The sequence below is a fragment of the Rana temporaria genome, chromosome 1 (assembly GCF_905171775.1).
Source record: "Rana temporaria chromosome 1, aRanTem1.1, whole genome shotgun sequence".
NCBI classification, from domain to species: domain Eukaryota; kingdom Metazoa; phylum Chordata; class Amphibia; order Anura; family Ranidae; genus Rana; species Rana temporaria.
Window position 1 is genome coordinate 581,064,290 of NC_053489.1, and position 21,338 is coordinate 581,085,627.

General features: G+C 42.7%; 1 protein-coding gene across 1 annotated transcript in view; it reads left to right on the forward strand.

The window, feature by feature from the left end:
- Positions 1-21,338, forward strand: part of CNGA1 (cyclic nucleotide gated channel subunit alpha 1) — an 86,399-nt gene that overhangs the window by 50,671 nt on the left and 14,390 nt on the right. Inside the window, exons 5-8 of the mRNA XM_040334966.1 lie at positions 3,449-3,484; positions 11,347-11,544; positions 13,495-13,602; positions 21,151-21,257. Of these exons, the coding sequence (XP_040190900.1) occupies positions 3,449-3,484; positions 11,347-11,544; positions 13,495-13,602; positions 21,151-21,257 (449 nt within the window). The remainder of the gene's footprint in view (positions 1-3,448; positions 3,485-11,346; positions 11,545-13,494; positions 13,603-21,150; positions 21,258-21,338) is intronic.

Genomic DNA, 21,338 nt, shown 5'->3' on the forward strand with positions numbered 1-21,338 from the left:
CCCCCGAATTCAAAAGAAAATGAAAGTGCAATGAATCAAATGACAAGTGTAATATTCTAGATAAAATGGTCCTTGACCACCAACAGAAAAGGGACGATCAGCAGAACCTATTTTCCAACTTGTGTAATCATTTCTAAAGACAAGGGCCCGGATTCACAAAGCACTTACGCCGAAGTATCTCGAGATACGCCGTGTAAGTGTAAATATGCGCCGTCGTATCTGTGCGCCGTGCCCACAAAACTAGATAGCCTGAAAATAGGCTTCCTATGACCGACGTAACTTTCCTACGCCGGCGTATCGTAGGCGCATATTTACGCTGGGCGCATTTGCCCCTCCCATTGATTTTCTATACACATATGCTAATGAGGTAGATATGCCGATTCACGAACGTAGTTGCGCCCAGGGCATAATATACACGGTTTACGTAAGTCGTACGTCCGGCGTAAAGTTATTCCCCATATAGGAGGCGCAACTCATGCAAAGGTATGGACCAGGGAACACAAGCCGTCGTATCTTTTGTCGTTTACGTTGTACGTGAATATGACTAGGTGTAGGTTACATTCACGTCATAGGCAGTGATTCGACGTATCTTAGGCAGTTGTTTCGACGTGATTCTGAGCATGCGCACTGGGATGCGGCCACGGGACGGCACATGCGTCATTCATTTTAAGTACTTCTATGGCGCTTGGCCCATCATTTGCATGGGGTCACACCTCATTAGCATGGCTCACGCCCACTTCCACTTACGCCGAGGAAACCCATCGTATCTTTAAGAGCGAGTGGGAGCGAGTGCTTTGTGAATCCAGTGCTTGCCTCTGTGCGCTGCGCCGGCGTAGCGTATATTAGATACGCTACGCCGCCATATATATGCGCCAATGTATGTGAATCCGGGCCAATGAGTACATCAAATAGTTTATAAGAGAGAAATTGCAATCCAAAATGATAGAAAACAATATCCCGTACAAATAATCATTTTTATTTTGGTAACTTTTTTTGGTTGTATGGCTGCTCTGCATTACATGCTAATTAGGATTTAGTAAAGTCCAAATAAATGTAGTTGAAGCATATATCAGGGCAAAATACTGTAAAACATCTTAGCAGTACATGAACATTACTCCATAGTTAATCCCTTTAAAGTCACTTCAAGTACAGAAAAATACCCCTCGATGTGTCAGAATTACGCTCAGCTTAGGAGTCCTGTTGTAGGCTAAGAACATGCAGATATTTTGTGGACCGATTGGTGCTGGCCCTGCCCAGTTTTAACAAAACTTCTAAAGTCCTCCTACTTTCAGATCTTTTTAACATTAATCATTCTGTAGTTCTGAAAATAAGAACTAGGAGGGCTAACTACTCTCCTTGAGATAACGAAGTGTACACAGGAACCAGGACTGCTCTGTGCTTACTGAACAGACTTAACCACATATATTCTGAGAAAGCTCTACCAGGCAAAGAGGGGACAAATAGCAGATGTTTAATTTTAAGGTTTACATACACTATAAGTCATGATGACAAGGCACATCCATAACGAAGTGCATACTTAGGCCAGCCATACATGGCCGGTTTAGCAAGAAGATTCAAATCGTTAATGGGCAGGCAGAATGTCTCCCACTCGCCAAGAGCAGACAATAGATCGGCAGGAGGGATTCCCCTGTTACCACTGTCTGTGTTGATAGGGAAATCAACCCTTGGTTGCAGGGAAGAAATTTGCACTGTAAAAGCCCTGCCTTACAGATCCAATTAATTGGTGACTGGATCCCCCTGAAGATTGGTGAGGAATGTATACTTGTCCAGAGCATGGATGGGAGGGGAACCTGCTCCAAAATGGAAATTTCTATTCAGAAGAGGGCTGGATTACCCCTACAAATAAGCCAACCTGCAGAGCAAATTATGACCCGTTTCCTCACTCATCAACTAAAGAAGCTCATATATTTTAATTTGAAAACGTCTGCTGTATGTGTAGTACATGTGTAGCACCCTGGGGTTTAGTCAGGGCGCTCCTCACAAATTTACTTGCCAACAGTAGTTATCTTGGTCGATTGATAGAGATCTATTGATTTCTCCCTAAGTTTGGCCTTGTTGCACTTTTCTCTTCTACCACTAGGTGGCTGAGTACTTGGTGGTACTAGATATGAGAAGGGCAACCCAAGGTCAGGTTATGAGTATATGGGGTATCTCAGCCATTGAGCATGGGTTTTCTTGAATCCCTTGACCTGCTGGGAGAACCTATATATTCGGGTGAGGTCTGGTTATCTATGTTCTGTGCCACCTGGACGGCTGTCTGGGTGGACATGCGTCATACGCCCCAGGCTGCTAGGCCAGAGATTGGGCCTATCCCATGGGCATCTGGCTGCCAGGCTGTGTGAGGGCCTATCCAGAAGTAAGAGGGCAGCGCAAGGTTGGGACTACGGCTTGCACTCCAGCCAAAATTGACAGTTCTAATGGCCGAAGAACCTGTCAGTGGTCAGAGGTAGAAGGGAAGCTGTCACCTCAAAGGGACCAACCACCTTTAACAGGGACCACAGTGAGTAACTGAAGAAAGTATGGGCACGGTGAAGAATCTGGAAACTTCAGATAGTAATCAAGTCAGGGACCCAACCCACGGAGGAGACGCTTGCAGAGCAGCCTTGTGAGTCAAGCCAGGGACCTCGACGGTTAGCAGGGGTGAAGTTTGAGAAGTATCTGGAGTGCCAAGCTAGGGACCCAACAGAGAAGCAGGGGTGACGCGTGAGGGAATTACCAACACCAACCTTGGAGGAGCTCAAGGGATTCAGAGTCAATGAATCATAGGATCTAGAGAGACCGGGAGCTCAGTGTTAAAGAACTACAAGAGGCAGTTGTAGTGGAGCAGAAAGGACTGTTACGTTCGAGTTAGGAACTTTTAAAGGCTGTTACCCTAGGAGGAGACAGCATTCCTCCTATTGAAGTCTGAGTCTGCCAATTGAATCTATAACTACTTAAGGGTGTCCTGGCCCTAACTCTCTTTCCCCCAAAAATACAAAAAGACCATCAAAAGAAATAAAACCTCTTTTACATCCACGAAATATCTAAAACCCAATGACTTTCACCATCTTTGCACCCACTATGCCTCACAACTCACTACATTTTGAAGGATGTCAGCTATCTTTGGCTTTGGAGGTCTTCATTAGTCTGGACAAGGCTGAAGACCTTGCTACACATGCATATTTTGATAAATGATAAACTAGAAATTACCCTTTCCAAATTCCTTCACTTTCTCTAGTGTGTATGACTATGAACTTCAAGCATAAAAGCACTTAAAAATTGAATTTCTAAAAAACTTGCAAAAATGTGTTATTTTTGTATGATTAAGTATTACAAGCATGCTTTTGCTTATGTGTATATAATGTTTAAAATATTGTAGCATGTAAAATATGAGATTCCACTGTTACATCAAAGACACAGAATTTCTTCAACTCTTAATATTTTTTAGAGAGGAAAAAAAGAAAAAGAAAAAAGAAAAAAAGAGGTATGTATAAACATATTTGGATGTCTCCAAGTTGTCAACAGAAAGAATAGTTTTGGCATACAAATGTATGTATGTGTGTGTGTATGTATGTATATATATATATATATATATATATATATATATATATATATATATATATACACACACACACCGGTATGCAGTGGTGGCTGGTGCTCAAAATGTTTGGGGGGGCTCAAAAAAAAACAATTGCAGCCTCACTGTGCACATCAATTGCAGCCACTGTGCCCATCAAACACAGCCACTGTGCCCATTAAACGCAGCCACTGTGCCTATCAAACGCAGCCACTGTGCCCATCAAATGCAGCCACTGTTCCCATCAAATGCAGCCACTGTGCCATCAAATGCAGCAACTGCGCCATCAAATGCAGCCACTGTGCCATCAATTGTCGCCACTGTGCCATGCCATTAATTGTAGCCACTGTGCCATCAATTGTCGCCACTGTGCCATGCCATCAAACGCAGCCACTGTGCCATCATTTATCGCCACTGTGCCCATCAATTGTCACCACTGTGCCATGCCATCAAACACAGCCACTGTGCCATCAATTGTCGCCACTGTGCCCATTAATTGTCACCACTGTGCCATGCCATCAATCGCAACCACTGTGCCATCAATTGTCGCCACTGTGCCATCATCTATCACCACTGTGCCATCAATTGTCACCACTGTGCCCATCAATTGTCGCCAATGTGCCATGCCAAACGCAGCCACTGTGCCATGCCATCAAACACAGCCACTGTGCCATCAATTGTTACCACTGTGCCATCAATTGTCACCACTATGCCCATCAATTGTCACCAATGTGCCCTGTAACATGCTGCCAGATTGCCCCCAATGCCAAACGCACCCACTGTGCCATCAATTGTCGACACTGTGCCCTGTAACATGCTGCCAGATTGCCCCCAATGCAAAACGCACCAACTGTGCCATCAATTGTCGCCACTGTGCCCTGTAACATGCTGCCAGATTGCCCCCCCCCCCCCCCCGCCTGGCACTTACCTTTCTGGGGTCAACCATCCTCCTTCCACCGTCCCTCGATGTCTTCTCCCGCCCTCGAAGACGCTTCAGCCGATCAGGTTACCGGTAACCAGAACTGGTGAACCTGATTGGCTAAGACGCCTGTCAGTGTTAACCAGGGATCGCACTCCCCGTGCGTCCCCTGGTTAACTATTTGGAAGCCGATTACAGCCTGAGCCTATCAGAGCTGCTGGCTCTGATAGGCACTTCCAAAGCCAACTAGCTGCCGTTATGCAGATGGCCGACGCTCACCAGGGGGCCAGACATCTGAATAGTGGGCGGCAACGACAATACATGGATTCATGCAATGCATGAATCCATGTATTGTATTCAGTGGCGGTGCAGGAGCTAGAGGGGGCGCCACTGCCGGTATGTATACATGTGTATAACCATTTAAAGTGCTTTACCAACCTATGTACGTTTTCTGCATGTCTGTTCAGCCAGTCTTATGTTTGCTACCTGCCACTATCTATATAGCCAGGATGGGGGTGTAACATTGATAATCTGTGCTCATGTGTCATTTTACCTTCCCAAGCCTTCTCCATCAAAGCCTTCTCCATCATGGTGAATCCTCCTGTGATCTCCACTTGTATAATCATGCCTTATGAAAACATTGCTCAATGCATTAGACTAGAGCCTGATTGTCAAGCAATACATACTTCTCACTCAATTATTGTATTCTATTCAGGGGATTGCAAAAAAAAAAAAGAATTAAAAGACAGATGTTAGGTAATTAATCATCAGAGGAACTTTTACTTTTTAAGAACAATCCCTTACATTTTGTGTTTCCTTAAGACTGGCCTTACATTATACAATTTTCTTATTCAATTTCTGTTAGATTTACCTTCAACTATGTAGTGGGAAGGTCTGTCTGATTTCATACAAATTGAAAGGGTCTGGGGTTGACCTCATATTATTATATGGTTTTGGTAAATCTAAAGGAAAGTTGAACAAGAAAATTGTATAGTGTATGTCCAGCCTCACAGAGTAGAAATAAACACAATAAAGAAGAGCACACAGAGTATGATTTAATTAAAGAAGAACAAATATGCTTACACTTTGGGATTAAAATAAAATGCTATCATAAAATAAAGCAAAAAGAGGGAAGTAGCAGGTCATTTTTTTCCACATACCCTATTTATACATTCGTTAGCAGCAATGCTTAGCTCCCAACTTTTCCTGATTTTGAGGGACTGTCCCGGATTTGGAGCAATGTCCCTCTGTCCCTCATTCCTCCTCATTTTTCCCTCCTTTTGGTCTGATCTATATAATTGTATATAAAATGCACGTTTTATCTTTCAAAAAGTGTTTCATCCAATATCTAAATTGCTGCATTTGTAGATTTTAAAAGCCAATATAAAGGAATAGTAAGGGTAGAAAAAAAGCACTTGTGGATTTAATTTACCTTTTTCTTTGGTTAATTCTCTTTTAAGTACTTGTCCTATGCCTAGATGCGTTTGATAGTAGGTGTCCCTCATTCCTATCTCAAAATGTTGGGAGGTATGGCAATGCACTGTAAGTTGTTAATGCCGAATAGCAAATGGGCAAACTGCCTATGTGCATGAGGCCAAAGTGTGTATATTCTAGATATTAATTCTGTGACAGGAACAAAAATAAATTAAGAATTAAACATCTTTCAATAAACACATCTAGTGTGGGTGTCAAGATACAGTCATTGTGCAATTCTGTAAAGTGCCGCCTCCAAACAATACTTCCAATATCAGTGATGGGGTGCTAGCATGGAATCTCTCAGCCACTCATTCCAAAGTTTTTCAAATGTCAAATTTGTGTTTTCCACCTCCTCACTGGTACTCAGCCTTTTTAGATATATAGCTAGATTCAGTAAGAGTTAGGTCGGCGTATCAGTAGATACGCCGACCTAACTCAGAGGGCCAGATTCACGTAGATCAGCGGATCTTTAGATCCGCTCGATCTACCTGATTTAAGATCCGCTCCCGCAAGTTTGGGAGGCAAGTGGGTAATTCACAAACCACTTACCTCCAAACTTGCGGCGGCGGATCGTAAATCCCCCGGCGGAATTCAAATTCCGCGGCTAGGGGGAGTGTACTATTTAAATCAGGCGCGTTCCCGCGCCGATTTAAATGAGCATGCGCCGTCCGCGGAATTTCCCGGCGTGCATTGCTCCCACTGACGTCGCTAGGACGTTAGTGGTTTCGACGCTTACGTAAACGACGTCCATCCGTATTCGAGAACGACTTACGCAAACAACGTAAAAAAATTCAAATTCGACACGGGAACGACGGCTATACTTAACATTGGCTGCGCCTCATAGAAGCAGGGGTAAGTATACGCCGGGAAAGCCGCTACGGAAACGTCGTAACACTGCGTCGGGTCCGCGTACGTTCGTGAATTTGCGTATCTCGCTGATTTACATATTATTCAACGTAAATCAGCGGGAACGCCCCCGGCGCCATTTTTAAATTGAAAATAAGATCCGACGGTGTAACACATAGAAAAAGGTGGAGTTGCGCTAACAAATATAATGGTGGTATGTGTCCCGTATTGAGGGAATAAATCAAAAAAGTCCAGTGCTAAAAAAAGAAAAAATTATGATAAAATATTTTTCTCAATAATAAAAACTGAAAAGTCTTGACAAAAAATATGATAACTATGATCAAAAAAATAAAAATCATAAGTCATTTATGTGAGTGAACAAGAACATAGGTGATTTGTTCAAAGATGGTGGAAAAATCTGGAAAGGAATCAAACGGTGAACATGGATCACAAATATCTGGTATTGATGACCCTTACCAGATAGATTGATCCTTAAAGCGGTCCTCCACCCTAAAGTGGAGTCCCGCTGATCGGAACCCTCCCCCCCTCCGGTGTCACTTTTGACACCTTTCAGGGGGGAGGGGGGTGCAGACACCTGTCTAAAGACAGGTATTTGCACCCACTTCCGGCCACACGATACGGGCGAAAGACGGGCATTCCGTCACATCCCGTCTGTCGCCCGTTGTGTGCTGGGAACACTCGGCTCCCAGCACACAGCGTGTGAGCCAATCGGCGGGCGCAGCGCGACTCGCGCATGCGCCGTAGGGAACCGGGCAGTGAAGCCGCAGCGCTTCACTTCCTGGTTCCCTCACCGTGGATGGAGGGGGGAGCAGCAGGGTGACGAGCGATCGGCTCATCCTCTGCTGCGATCACCGCTGGACTCCAGGACAGGTAAGTGTCCTTATATTAAAAGTCAGCAGCTGCAGTATTTGTAGCTGCTAGCTTTTAATATATTGTTTTAGTGGCACATCCGCTTTAAGGATCAGGCCAAGCAAGCAGCCACACACCTGGACTGCACAGGGGATCGGAATCTTTAGGATCCTCACAATAGGTTCTCCAGCAGAGTGTCCAAGAAGAAAAACAACAAATATACAAACAATAGTGTGATACTGTATGGAACACTTAATGGTAAATATCACCCAGTGACTGGCAGACCAACAGTGTAACAAAAAGACCACCACCACAGTACACACTGCTCCTTACCAGAGCCCTAGGGATGGCTAGCGCAAAAACGTTACACCTGTCGGATCTTAGTCATATCTATGCGTAACTGATTCTATGAATCAGACGCATAGATAGGAGCAGTGTAAGTCAGAGATACGACGGTGTATCTGGAGATACACCGTCGTATCTCTTTGTGAATCTGGCCCAGAATCTGCGCCGACCTAGGTTTAAGTGTATTCTCAAACAGAGATACACTTAAACCTATCTAAGATACGCTTGCGCCGTCCTATCTTAGGTTGCAATATTTTGGCTGGCCGCTAGGTGGCGCTTCCATTGTGGTCGACGTAGAATATGTAAATCACTAGATACGCCTATTCACGAACGTACGCCCGGCCGACGCAGTACAGATACGCCATTTACGTAAGAGATAGGCCGCCTAAAGTTATTCCATCAAATAGATGGAATAGTAATGTTAAGTATGGCCGCCGTTCCCGCGTCGAAATTCGAAAATTTTACGTCGTTTGCGTAATTTGTCCGTGAATAGGGATTTACGTAGTTTACGTCCACGTCAAAATCAATAGGCCTGTGCGGCGGACTTAGACTTAGCCGCAACGCACACTGGGAAATGTAGGCGCCCGGCGCATGCGCAGTTAGGAAAGAACGGCAATCACGTCGGGTCAAAGCATATTAACATAAAACACGCCCCCTTAGCCGAATTTGAATTAGGCGAGCTTGCGCCCGCCGCATTTACGCTACACCGCCGTAAGTTAGGAGGCAAGTACTTTGAGAATACAGTACTTGCCTCTCTGACTTAAGGCGGTGTAGCGTAAATACGCTAAGCTACGCCACCTTAAAGTTAAGGCAATCTCTGTGAATCTAGCTATAAGTATCAATTTCACCTTGTCCACCCGGTAAGGCAGTGTAGTGGGATGGGGGACAACCAAAGATGTTCAATAGCTTTTCCAAATCAATAATCTCCTGCGCTCTGATGTTTCGCTATACACTGGTGGTGTGATTCACTCTTTGAATTAAGGCAAAGTCTAAAATCTTGCAGCCCTCCTCAGAACAATGGGTATTCATATAACTAGAAAAAGAAAAGAAAAGAAGGAGGGTGCACCGACCTAGTGCATTATATTTGCAGCATATATTTAGGGGCACACAGGAGAGAAGACCCACTGACCGCTTTAAAGAAAAGGGTACAGCCCTAAAACGCGTCAGCCGTTCAGCCGTTTGGGGTACCATCTGATCCTCCCGTCGTCAGGTCCTGTTCGCAGGTGCCAAGGGATGCAGTTTGACTGATAGAAAAGCCTTTTATTTATGCCCGTTTGTGAGTAGTACCATTGCTTTTATATATCTTTAATAAAACTTTTATATTGGTAATGCACTAGGTCGGTGCACCCTCCTTCTTTTCTTTTTCTCAATAGTTTTTCCAGCCAGACACAGAGATTGTGTTTCCTAAAATGGCCAGTAATGGGTCTGGGGAGAATTGTATCTCAATGGCCATTCCTGCCAATATCTTATTAATTTTGGATGCTTCCAGAACATGTGTAATCTTCCTGTCCAGTGGTAGAACGAGGACAGAGTGGGAATTTGATGTGTCCAGTATACTCTTTGTATTAACTTGCACAACAGCAAAGCAGTCGCAGTGTTTGTTGCAAGTAGCATAGCATATATTTGAGAATTTAGGCCTCTCCTACTGTATGTTTGTGGTACCATGTTTAAATTCACATGTTTTCCTTTGCAACTGAGAGTCTGACAAAGCTGTAGGTATCCAAAGAACATATGTTTTGGTAAGGAATATTCAGTTTTACAATATTCAAAATTGTTGGAAGGGATTTGAGTATGTCGATAGTATAAAGCTGGTACAGGTGGGTAACTCCTGCCTTTTTCTATAGGTAAGATCCTTCCAAAGAAATAAAACCTGGTAAATTAGGTATATTAATCCATAACGAGATGGACTTGTCAGAGCTATGATATGTGTTTCATAGTTTGCCATGTTATTAAGCTATTTCCTGTGCTGTTCAAATGGTTCTCATTAACGTATGACTAAAGGTAAAAAAAAAAGTTTTTGGATACAGTACAGAGTGATTAGAACACGTATCAGTGCCCCCATTAAAAAGAGTCACCCTCTCTATGTGTCCATTGAAAGTGAAAGTAAAAAAATAAATACAATTTTGGGTTGTTCCCAGCAAAGTAATAGAGAGGAAATCTTCCAATGGGGTCACTAGTTCTGGTGACCCAAGGAATTCCCTTAATCTGCAGGGATTTGTTCTCACTTCCTGTTTGGCTATGAGACAGGAAGTGAAGTTTTCACAATGGGACACAAATGGCAAAAAAAATCTGAGGCCCCGTACACACGACCGAGGAACTCGACGTGCCAAACACATCGAGTTCCTCGTCGAGTTCAGTGTGGAAGCCGCCGAGGAACTCGGCGGGCCGACTTTTCCCATTGACTAACGAGAAAATAGAGAACATGTTCTCTTTTCGGCCCGACGAGTTCCTCGTCGGCTTCCTCGCTGAAAAGTGTACACACGACCGAGTTTCTCGCCAGAATCCAGCTCCGACCGAGTTTCTGGCTGAATTCTGCCGAGAAACTCGGTCGTGTGTACGGGGCCTGACAGGTTATAACCCTCCAAAAAGTTTTGCCTATAGTTCTACTTTAATTTAAACCAGGAAATACTGTACCTGGCCACTAAATAATAAATAAATATTTATTTAGAACATTTGAACAGCACAGGAAATCGCATAACTAATAATTATTTTTTGCCTTTATTCACACAAAACAATTGTACAAGCAGCGTCACTGAATGTATTTCTTTAATTCCCACAGAAACTTTAAAAAACAGCACCATCATATGAACATTTATGCCCTGTACACATGATCGGTTCGCCTGATGAAACCGGTCCGATGGACCGTTTTCATCGGACGAACCGATCGTGTGTGGGCCCCATCGTTTTTTTCCCATCGGTGAAAAAAAAATAGAACCTGTTTTAAAATTCTCTGATGGTTAAAAAACCGATAGAAAAAAACGATCGTCTGTGGGGAAATCCACGGGTCAAAAATCTACGCATGCTCAGAATCAAGTCGACGCATGCTCGGAAGCATTGAACTTAATTTTTCTCTGCACGTCGTTGTGTTTTACGTCACCACGTTGAACACAATAGGATTTTTAACTGATGGTGTGTAGGCAAGACTGATGAAAGTCAGCGTCATCGGATATCTGATGAAAAAATCCATTGGTCCGTTTTCATCGGATGAACCGATCGTGTGTGCCATATTGATTGTCCTGTGAATAAACCCGCATTTCAGTTGGAAAGATAAAGGCCGACATTCAACTTTCTTTCCTTTTAATTCCTGTAACAGTAAATCTGAGCCCAAAAAGGAAAAGAAAAAAGACAAAGACAAAGAAAAGAAGAAAGATAAAGAAAAAGGTGCAAAAGACAAAAAGGAAAAAGAAAATAAAGATAATGGAAAAGAAAAGGAGAAAAAAGAACCAGAGAAGGAGAAAGAAAAGACTGACAAAGACAAAGATAAGGATAAAGAGAAAGACAAAAAAGACCAGTAAGTTCTTAGGGCCATATTCCCGTAGTTTTTGGGTGGGCGTCGCGTAAGCCATTTACACTCCGCCGCCCCAACCTACAGGAGCAAGTGCTGTATTCCCCAAACACTTGCTCCGTAGTTTGGGGCGGCGTGGTGTAAATGGCCCGGCGTATGGCCGCGTAAATCCAAGGGGGCGGCTTGTATTTAAATTAAGCGTGCCCCCGATTCTAACGAACTGCGCATGCGCCGGGCTTAAAATAGCCCAGTGCGCATGCTCCAGTTCTCGGTGTAAAACGTCAATGACGCCGACGTGTGCGTCATTGACGTAAAGTCGTATTCGCGGACGACTTAGTAAAACGACGTACCCGACGGGAAAACACGACGCGGACCCGACACCATACTTAACATGGCCTACGTGGGACTGGCGTAAGGTTACCCCTCATATAGCAGGGGTAACCTTACGCCTACGCAAACGACGTTAGCGACGGTTACGCGCCACGATTTTGTATGTGAATCGGCGTATCAGGCTCATTTGCATAAACAAATGAGACCTGACCGTAAACGCCACCTAGCGGCCGGCGGAGTAATTACATTTAGGATCCGACAGTGTAAGTGTCTTACACTAGTCGGATCCTAGCCTAAATCCGGCGTATATTGTTTTGTGAATACAAAACAATGATCCGCCGGCGGGAATTTTAGAATTACGCCGGTTTATCAGTAGATACACTGGCGTAACTTGTTTAAGTATATGGCCCTTAGTCACTTGGAAAATGCAAAAATATATTACCTCCCCATCTTCATAATAAAGACTTTAAAGTGGAGTTCCACCCATAAATATAACATTACATCAGTAGTTTTAAAAAAATGTCATTAGTCCTTTACGAAATTTTTTTTTTTTTTTTAGATGCCTTCAAAGTGTTGTTGCTAGGCAGAATAGTTAATCTTTCCACTTCCTGCATCTAGGTGCTTAATGCTTCCTAACCTACACCGCACAGACTCCTGGGAATGTAGTGGGTGTAACTTTCCAGGAGTCTGCGCACTCCCCAGTCTCAAAGAATCATGTGACTTGGACAGCACAGGTGCTGAAACCTGATCTGACACTGCTTGTGCAGCACTGAGCATGTTCGAGATCTGCAAGGCTGAAATCCAGGAAGTCATACAGTCTGGCTTCGTGATGCCCACACTTAAGATGGCCCCAGTCAATTTCTATTTTATAAAGTGTCTAAATGCTGTAACAACCTAACAAAACGGACCTTAGTTTACAGGCCAACTTTACTAGAATACATTAAGCTTGTGTATTACAGGGGTATTTATATTTAAAAAGTGAAATTGTGGACGGAACTCCGCTTTAAAGACAATCTATGAAAATCAATTATTTCCCTTTCAATAATTTCCCTTTGGGATTAATAAATTATTCTGAATCTTAGTGATTTTTTTTTATATTACAGTTCTGTATAGCACTTTGTCCCGTGGTGCTTTCCAACAATAGTCATGAGGTCTGACCTGCTCTCCCTCCCATTATACTATGGATGATCTGACAACAGCTTTGAAAGAGATGGCTGATTCATAACTGCAGCTTGTCCTGGCTGTCAGCACTTTACCAAGACAAGAAACAGCAAAAGCAATGCAGGGGCTGACACATCCCCTTTCCTCTACATTGAGTTTGTTTATCTTGGATATGTGCTCACAGCCAAGACAAGCTGAATCTATGAATCAGCTGTCTCCTTCAAAGCTGTTGTGGGATCAGCCAGGGTAAAAGGAGGGGGGCTAGTGGGATATAAAATATATACTGTATATAATGTAAAAAAGGGAGAAACCAGAGAAAGTTTAATATAAGCAGATTAAATGTCAGTTTTCAAGGTAATTGAATTGTTTGTTTTAACTAAATGTGCCACTTTCCTGTTTGCTCACTTAAGATCAGAAGATGTTTGGATATTTAATAGATGTACCAATTCTCTTTTTTCTCTCCAGGCCAAAGAAAGAAATCTATGTTATTGACCCAGCAGGGAATGCTTATTACAATTGGCTATTTTGCATTACAATGCCAGTAATGTACAACTGGACCATGATTATTGCAAGGTGACCTTCTATTTTGCTATTCAATCTTTTCAACTCACTGCTGAGAAAATTGTTTCAATGGCTGTTATCGGAAACCCTAAGTTTTTTTTTCAAAGCACATTTCCTATCAAAATAATTTTCTCAAATGTCTTTGTATCAGTCAGCCTTTGCAAATAATCTGTACACTCTGCTATGTACCCTTAAAACAATGGGCAGATACATAAAGAATAGTACATCTTTATGTTCACTCTGCAGATTGGGACCCCTCACTAGACACTTACACTTGACCCTCATCTAAACAACTGAGCTATGTTTGAATAAAAGATGGCCATAAAAAGCTTCCCTTAGCTTTTAATAATGTGACTTTTGATTAATGTGATGTAAAAAAATATTCTGTAGTCACTAGCACGCAACAATGGGATGCCATCTATCCAAATCAAATTGTACAATGTAAACATATGAGTATCGTGTATCAAACACGGGGCCCATGGGGAATTGTACAATTCCAAGGTAAATCTGAACTTCTATGCATCACTGTTTTTTTTTTACCATGTTTTATGCATATGTATGCATATGTTTAAAACCGCACCTTGAAACTCATGACTGGGAAAAAACAAAAAATAGCTGCCTTTTTACCCACTGTAATCGGCTTCTCACATTCCTGTTTTTAAGGCATTCTCTGCCTGACTATTTAAGGGGGTACCCCAACACAACTATATGTAGCAGCACCTAGTGCAGCTGCAGTGATCCCCACCTTGGCCTGTAGGTTTCATTAAATGCTACAACCAGCAGTCTTGAGTGTTCTTGTAGGCTGCTTTTTCTAAATGCTGTCCAAAGGATCTCAAGAACACAAGATCCTTCTGAAATGCTTTTCACTGGGATCAGCGAAAGAGCCAAGGGTATTCTCACAGTGGCACTGCTGCATGTGGCTTGCACTGAACTTTATATGCATGATCTCTTCCATGATTCTTTCCTTTTCTCTTCCACTTGGCTCCCCTCTTCTTTACCCCTCCTTCTTCTTCGAGTCCACAGGATGAGCTATTGGGGACCTTATCTTGTCTATTTTCTCCCCACCATGACGTTGAATTGGCTATACCTGAATGTTCAGTGTATGAACTCCCCTCAAAAGAAAGTGACAGTCTTCAAAATTCTTAAGAAGTAGCAGATAGATATAGCCTGTCTGCAAGTGACCCATTTCTCATCCTCCTCCTGCCCCAAATATTTTGATGCCCAATATCCTTTAGGTTTTTTTGGGCTAATGACCCAACTAAACAAAGAAGAGTGCTCATAATCTTTCACAAATCTGTTGCACTAAACAGATAGCTGATCCAAATGGCAGGTATCTCCTGCTCCAAGGCACTATTCAGGATACAGAGATTACCATCATGACTTATTATGCACCTAATAAAAGTCCAGGGCCCTTCCTGACCCATATTTGCTCTTTGTTGACATCTCACCAACAGGGTGCCCTTCTTTTAGCGGGGGACTTGAATGTGGCATTGAACCCTGCCCTGGACAAATATCCTTTGGAACGCATGCTCCATCACTTGATGCCAAAACGTTTTCTCATTCTCATGATCTGGTCGATCTCTGGAGAGAGCTTCATCCCCTGGGTAAAGATTTTGTTTATCATTCTCATCCCCATCATTCTCGCGCTAGAATTGATCATATGTTTATGTTTCGGAAACATCTTCCCCCTAGTAGTATCTACATGTATCCTAGTTGCCCAAGGTAGTTTGTCAGTCTATCCTTTGTAAACCTTTACACAACCTGGGTTATGAACGTTTTGCTTTTGTCTCTTAAGGAGATCCAGGCAGACATTATGAAAGCCTCTGCAAAATATTTCTGTCTTAACAAAGGATCGGTCTCTTCTCCTGCGACCCCCCTATTGGAGGCATATTAAGTGGTTCTTTGGGGCCATATTATTCAGCTTGCAGTGAAACATAAACGGAGCACCAAATGACACAATGTAACTTAACCGGTTAAGACCCGGACCAATATGCAGGTTAAGGACCTTGCCCCTTTTTGCGATTCGGCACTGCGTCGCTTTAACTGACAATTGCACGGTCATGCGACGTGGCTCCCAAACAAAATTAGTGTTCTTTTTTCCAACAAATAGAGCTTTCTTTTGATGGTATTTGATCACCTCTGCGGTTTTTATTTTTTGCGCTATAAACAATAATAGAGCGACAATTTAGAAAAAAAATCGATATTTTTAACTTTTTGCTATAATAAATATCCCCAAAAAAGATATAAAAAAGAAAAATTTTCCTCAGTTTAGGCTGATACTTCGTGCGGCGGTCCATAAGTGGTTAAAACATTTGCTTTTTAAAACATTTAAAAAGTCCCCTATTCCTGCTAATCACAAGCTTTTGGATCAGTTCCGTAAGGAGCAGGACTTATGTATCGCTGATGGAGTGGAACACACTCTGAGCTGGTCTCATTAGAAATGGTATGCCAAGGCGCTTAAGCCGAATACGATGTCGGCCAACAGATTACGCACTTTTACTCCTAAATTTACTCCTATCACCCGCCATAATGTTCTTACTAATAATCCAGTGCGGGTGAATGGTGGTGAATTTCATCACCGTTTTACTATCTTAAACTTGGCCCCTAATCAGACAAATAGCCAGGATATCAATACTTTCTTGATCACTTCCTACGCTATAGCTCACACATCTCTTATGAAAAGAGATATCCCGTACAAGTATCCAAAGTTCTTCAATGTATTAAGGATTTAAAAATGGGCAGACAACCGGGCCCAGATGGCTTTACGGCACTTTATTATAGGAAGTTCTCAGACATTTTAGCTCCTTATTTGACAGCTAAGTACAACTCTGTCAAAAATGGCAGGGTTTACTTCAAACCTTTTGACAGCTAACATAGTGATGCTCCCGAAACCCGACTGGAATCATTCATGCTGGGCCAACTTTAGGCCCATTTATCTTATTAATATAGATATGAAAATCCTGACCACAATCTTAGCTAATCACTTAAATTCCTTTCTACCTCGATTGATCCAAAAAGATCGAGTTGGTTATGTTCTGCAATGACAGGCGGGAGACACCATCAGATGAATTATATAGCTGCAACATATAGCTCATAGTCGTTCTCTAGCAACCATGCTTTTATCTCTTGGTGTGAATAAGGCATTTAACACTTCGTCATGGCCTTACCTTATGACCATACTTTTCCATTATGGTTTTGGTGTTTCAAACCTGAGATAGATAATGGCGTTTTATGATTTCCATCAGGCTAAAATGAAATACTACAGGTTTGACTCATCTCTTTTCCCTATCAGGAGGGGTACCTGTCAAGGCTGCCCACTCTCTCCGATCTTATTTATCTTGGCTCTGGAACCCCTGGCGGAGGCGGTTCACTCTCATTTAGATATAAAAGGCATTAAGGTCACTGGCTCCTCCTATAAGATATCACTATTTGCTGATTATAGCTTGATGACTTTAACTTCCCCTGGGGTCTCCCTGCCTAATTAGCTATCCCTTCTAGACACTTTGGCGTCCCTCTCAGGACTTCATGTCAACCCTATTAAATCTAAAGCAAATTCAATTAACATCTCTCCCTCTGAACTGACAGCTTTGAAAACTGGCTTCTGATTTCATTGCCTTTCCTCTTTGGGAATCCGTCTTGCTCCAACATATGAAGGATTATATCAAGTACATTTTCCACCTTTGTTCAGAAAATTAACTCACATGCTGTCCTCCTGGGCTCATTTCCCGTCGTCTTGGTTTGATAGCTTATGTACTGTATTACCTCTCAAAATTGTTTTTTTTTTAGAGTTCTACCAGTATTAGTCCCCTTACATATTTTACATATACATCAACGTAAGCTTTTGAAGTTTATCTAGGGACCCATTCGACCTCAAATTAGTAAGCAGGTTTTGTATGCCCGTAGGATATATGGTGGCTTTTCAGTCCCCAACTTACAAGCTTTTTATACAGCAGAGAGTATAGCCCCATTATCCCACCTCCATCAAACGTATCAAATGCCACTTTGTGCCACTATTGATCTTGTGGATTCTTATCCTATACCTATCTCTTCTCTACCCTGGCTCCCCCCTATTCATCACATTAGGACCATGCCTAATTCATTTCCTTTCACCTGTGAGACTCAGTTACATTTTCCACGGGCTTGATCTCACACAATATTTCTCTTCTTCACTGTCCGTTATTCACACTGGGTTGCGAAAACCCTAAACAATTTTCATGGTGGACCGACAATGAATTTGTCGATATTCACTCCCTGTTTACCCCTACCAGGACAATAACATTTCATGCCCTATGTTCTTCTCATGATATTCGACCTGCAAGAACACTATATCTACTTACAATTTAGAGATTTTCTTCAGCAGCTTCTAAAATTCTGACCTACCCCATACATTTTGATCCCCTTTGCGAGTCTGACCTCACTCCCTGGGCCTGATATCATTAATATACTCATCGGTAATCTCCTCTAAAAACCTCAGTTGAGACGTTATTACCTTCAATGGGAGAGTGAACTGGGGAGGCAGTTGGATCTGGAGGATTGGCAAATCATGACAATAGCACTTTCTAATGCCCTGTACACACGATCGGATATCTGATAGAATCTAAACCGATGGATTTTTTCATCAGATATCCAATGAAGCTGACTTTCATCAGTCTTGCCTACACACCATCGGTTAAAAATCCGATCGTGTCCAACGCAGTGACGTAAAACACTACGACGTGCTGATAAAAATGAAGTTCAATGCTTTCGAGCATGCATCGACTTGATTCTGAGCATGCAAGGATTTTTGACCGATGCATTTCCCCACAGACGATTGTTTTTTTCTATCTTTTTTTTAACCATAAGAAAAATTTAAAACGGGTTTTATTTTTTTTCACCGATGGGAAAAAAAACGATGGGGCCCACACACGAACGGTTCATCCGATGAAAACGGTCCATCGGTCCGTTTTCATCAGACGAACCGATCGTGTGTACAGGGCATTAGTGTTCAAAAAATGTTCTTATATTAGAGAATGCTTACAAAATATTATATAGGTGGTACTACACTCCGGCTAGGCTGGCCCATATTATTCCAACCTATTCTCCTCTCTGCTTCCAAGGATGTTCACAGGAAGGCACTATGGCACACATTTGATGATCTTGCCTGAAGGTATGCAGGTTATGGGTCAGTCTGTACTCTTCTCCGCAATTTATTTCATATCAATCTCAAAGCTCTTCTTTGTAAACTGATTACGGAATTGCGCCGTCCGCAGCATCAACTAGCTCTGCATCTTTTTACTGCAACTAATTTAACTATTGTGAGGGCATGGAAAACTCCTGTACTTTATTTTTGAGGCGCTTAAAAACCGTATGAATAATATTATGGTAAATGAGAAGTTGACAGCTATTCTTTCAGACACACGGTAAAATTCTTTGGGTTTGGCAACTGTGGGTTGCATATATCCAAGCTTCTAGATTTAACAACACACTTCTCTCCATTTAGCGCAACACTTACGCAAGTTCTGTGGACTCTTCTTCTCCGTTTCTCCCCCTTTCTGGCTTTCTCCTATCTCCTCATCTCTTTCTGCCTTTAGTTACATTTTTCACATTTCCTTCATAGGCCTATCAGACCGCCAAGCATTGTCCTAGTTGGGATGGTTATAGTCATAATAGCTCTACATTTTTGTATTGCATTTTCCTCTACATGTAATTTTATCGACCATAAGGTTTTATGTTTAGCTGCATTCAGTTCTATATTTGGACATTTCAGTTCTTATGCATTATGCAGCGTACTCCTGATTCCCAAGAAGCCTCAGATAGTGACATTTGGATTTTTGCTGATACGGGATGCTGTCCTTGGAACTTGCAGAACTTTCTTTTCTTTTTTTTCCCCTCTTTTTTTCCAATCTGTTCTTGTTCAATATGCAATGTAACTGTTGAGCCTATCTGTTGGATTGATTATTATTAAAACCCTTTGTAAAAGAAAGAAAGGTTTAACCTTAGAGAATGTTGACAACTTCAAAAAACTTTAAGGCCTCATGCACACTGGACGTTAAAATAACGTTATAAAAATGCCAGTAGCTTTGCAGTGAGTTTTTCAACTTTTTTCAATGTTTTTGCAATAGCGTTTTCTAGTGTTTATTAGCGTCTTTTAGCGTTTTTCCACGTTAGCGTTTTTAACAGGTTTTTTTTGAAGAAAGAAATTATTATTTTTTTTTTTAATTAATTGATCAAAAACGTTAAATAACGCTGGTGAATGAAGTTTTTGAGCGTTTATCAACGTTTATCAGCGTTTATTAGCGTTAGAGCGTTTTTTCAGCTGAAAAACGTCTCTCAGAACCCACTAGTTTTTTTTGTTTTTTTGTTTTTTACTGCTCAAAAATGCCTCTGCCCAAAACTGCTGATAATAGCCTATGTGTGCATGGACACATAGGATAACATGATGGGGGGTTTAATGACTGTAGAAAAAAACGTCTACTGCCAAAAACAGCAGCTGTAAAAACATCCAACAACGTCCAGTGTGCATGAGGCCTTAAGGTCTTCCTCATGAAGCAGAACTACAGGTTTATGGGAATTGTTAGAGAATAAAAATCGCGCACACAGTCACACACACACATACTAACGCATAGGTTGAACTGGTGCATCTGTGTCTTTTTTCCCCCTTATAAACTGTGTAAACTAACCTTTTTGTTATTTTCGATATAATAAGGGCAAATTATTTAGTCACATCACCCCCTGCCTCCATCCCCCACTGCCACCAACACCCCCTGCTTTCACCCCCCTCGGCGGTGCCCCAATCTCCCTCTGCCTCCAATCACCCCCTGCCTCCAATCTCCCTCTGCCTCCAATCACCCCCTGCCTCCATCGTCCCCTGCTTCCATCCCCCTCTTCGGTGCCATCAACAACCCCTTTCTCCATCCCCACCCTTTGCGATGCCACCCTCCCCCTCTGCGGTGCCACCATCACCCCCTGCCTCCAATCCCCACCTGCCACTAACACCTTCTGCCTCCAATCTCCCCCAGGCCCCCTGCCTCCAATCACCCCCTGCCTCAATCATCCCCTGCCTCCATCCCCCTCTGCGGTGCCACCAACAACCCCTGTCTCCATCCCCCACCCTCTGCGGTGCCACCATCCCCCTTTGCGGTGCCACCAACACCCCCTGCCTCCAATCACCCCCTGCCACTAACACCCCCTGTCTCCAATCTTCCCCTGCCTCCATTGCCCCCTGCCTTCATCCCCCCTCTGCGGTGCCACCGCAGCCACCATCACCCCCTGCCTCCAATCACCCCCTGCCTCCAATCTCCATGCGCAGTTCCAAGCCAAACCGATCACGGCTATTTTTACAGGCACATTCCCGCAACCACGGACATTTACGAACGGGGGGACAAAGTGCCAGTTTTTACGGACTGTCCGTAAAAATACGGACGGTTGGCAACACTGACGGGTGTTCAGTAGCAATCTGTATGATATAATTACAGCCCCAGTTATGTTGACTTTTAACCTATAATGCATAGTATGAAATGCTGTAGAATCACATTATAGAGTATCTGAGTATTAAACATTAATTTATTATTTTTCTTGCAGGGCATGTTTTGATGAACTTCAGCAAGACTATTTGGAAGTATGGTTTGTGGTAGACTACCTGTCTGATTTTATCTACATAGCAGACATGTTTGTTAGAACAAGAACAGGTATGTTTGTATGTAAATCTATGTAGCACATTTTTACACATTTTTAGCAGGAAAGGTTTGACATATTATTGTGTATGTAAA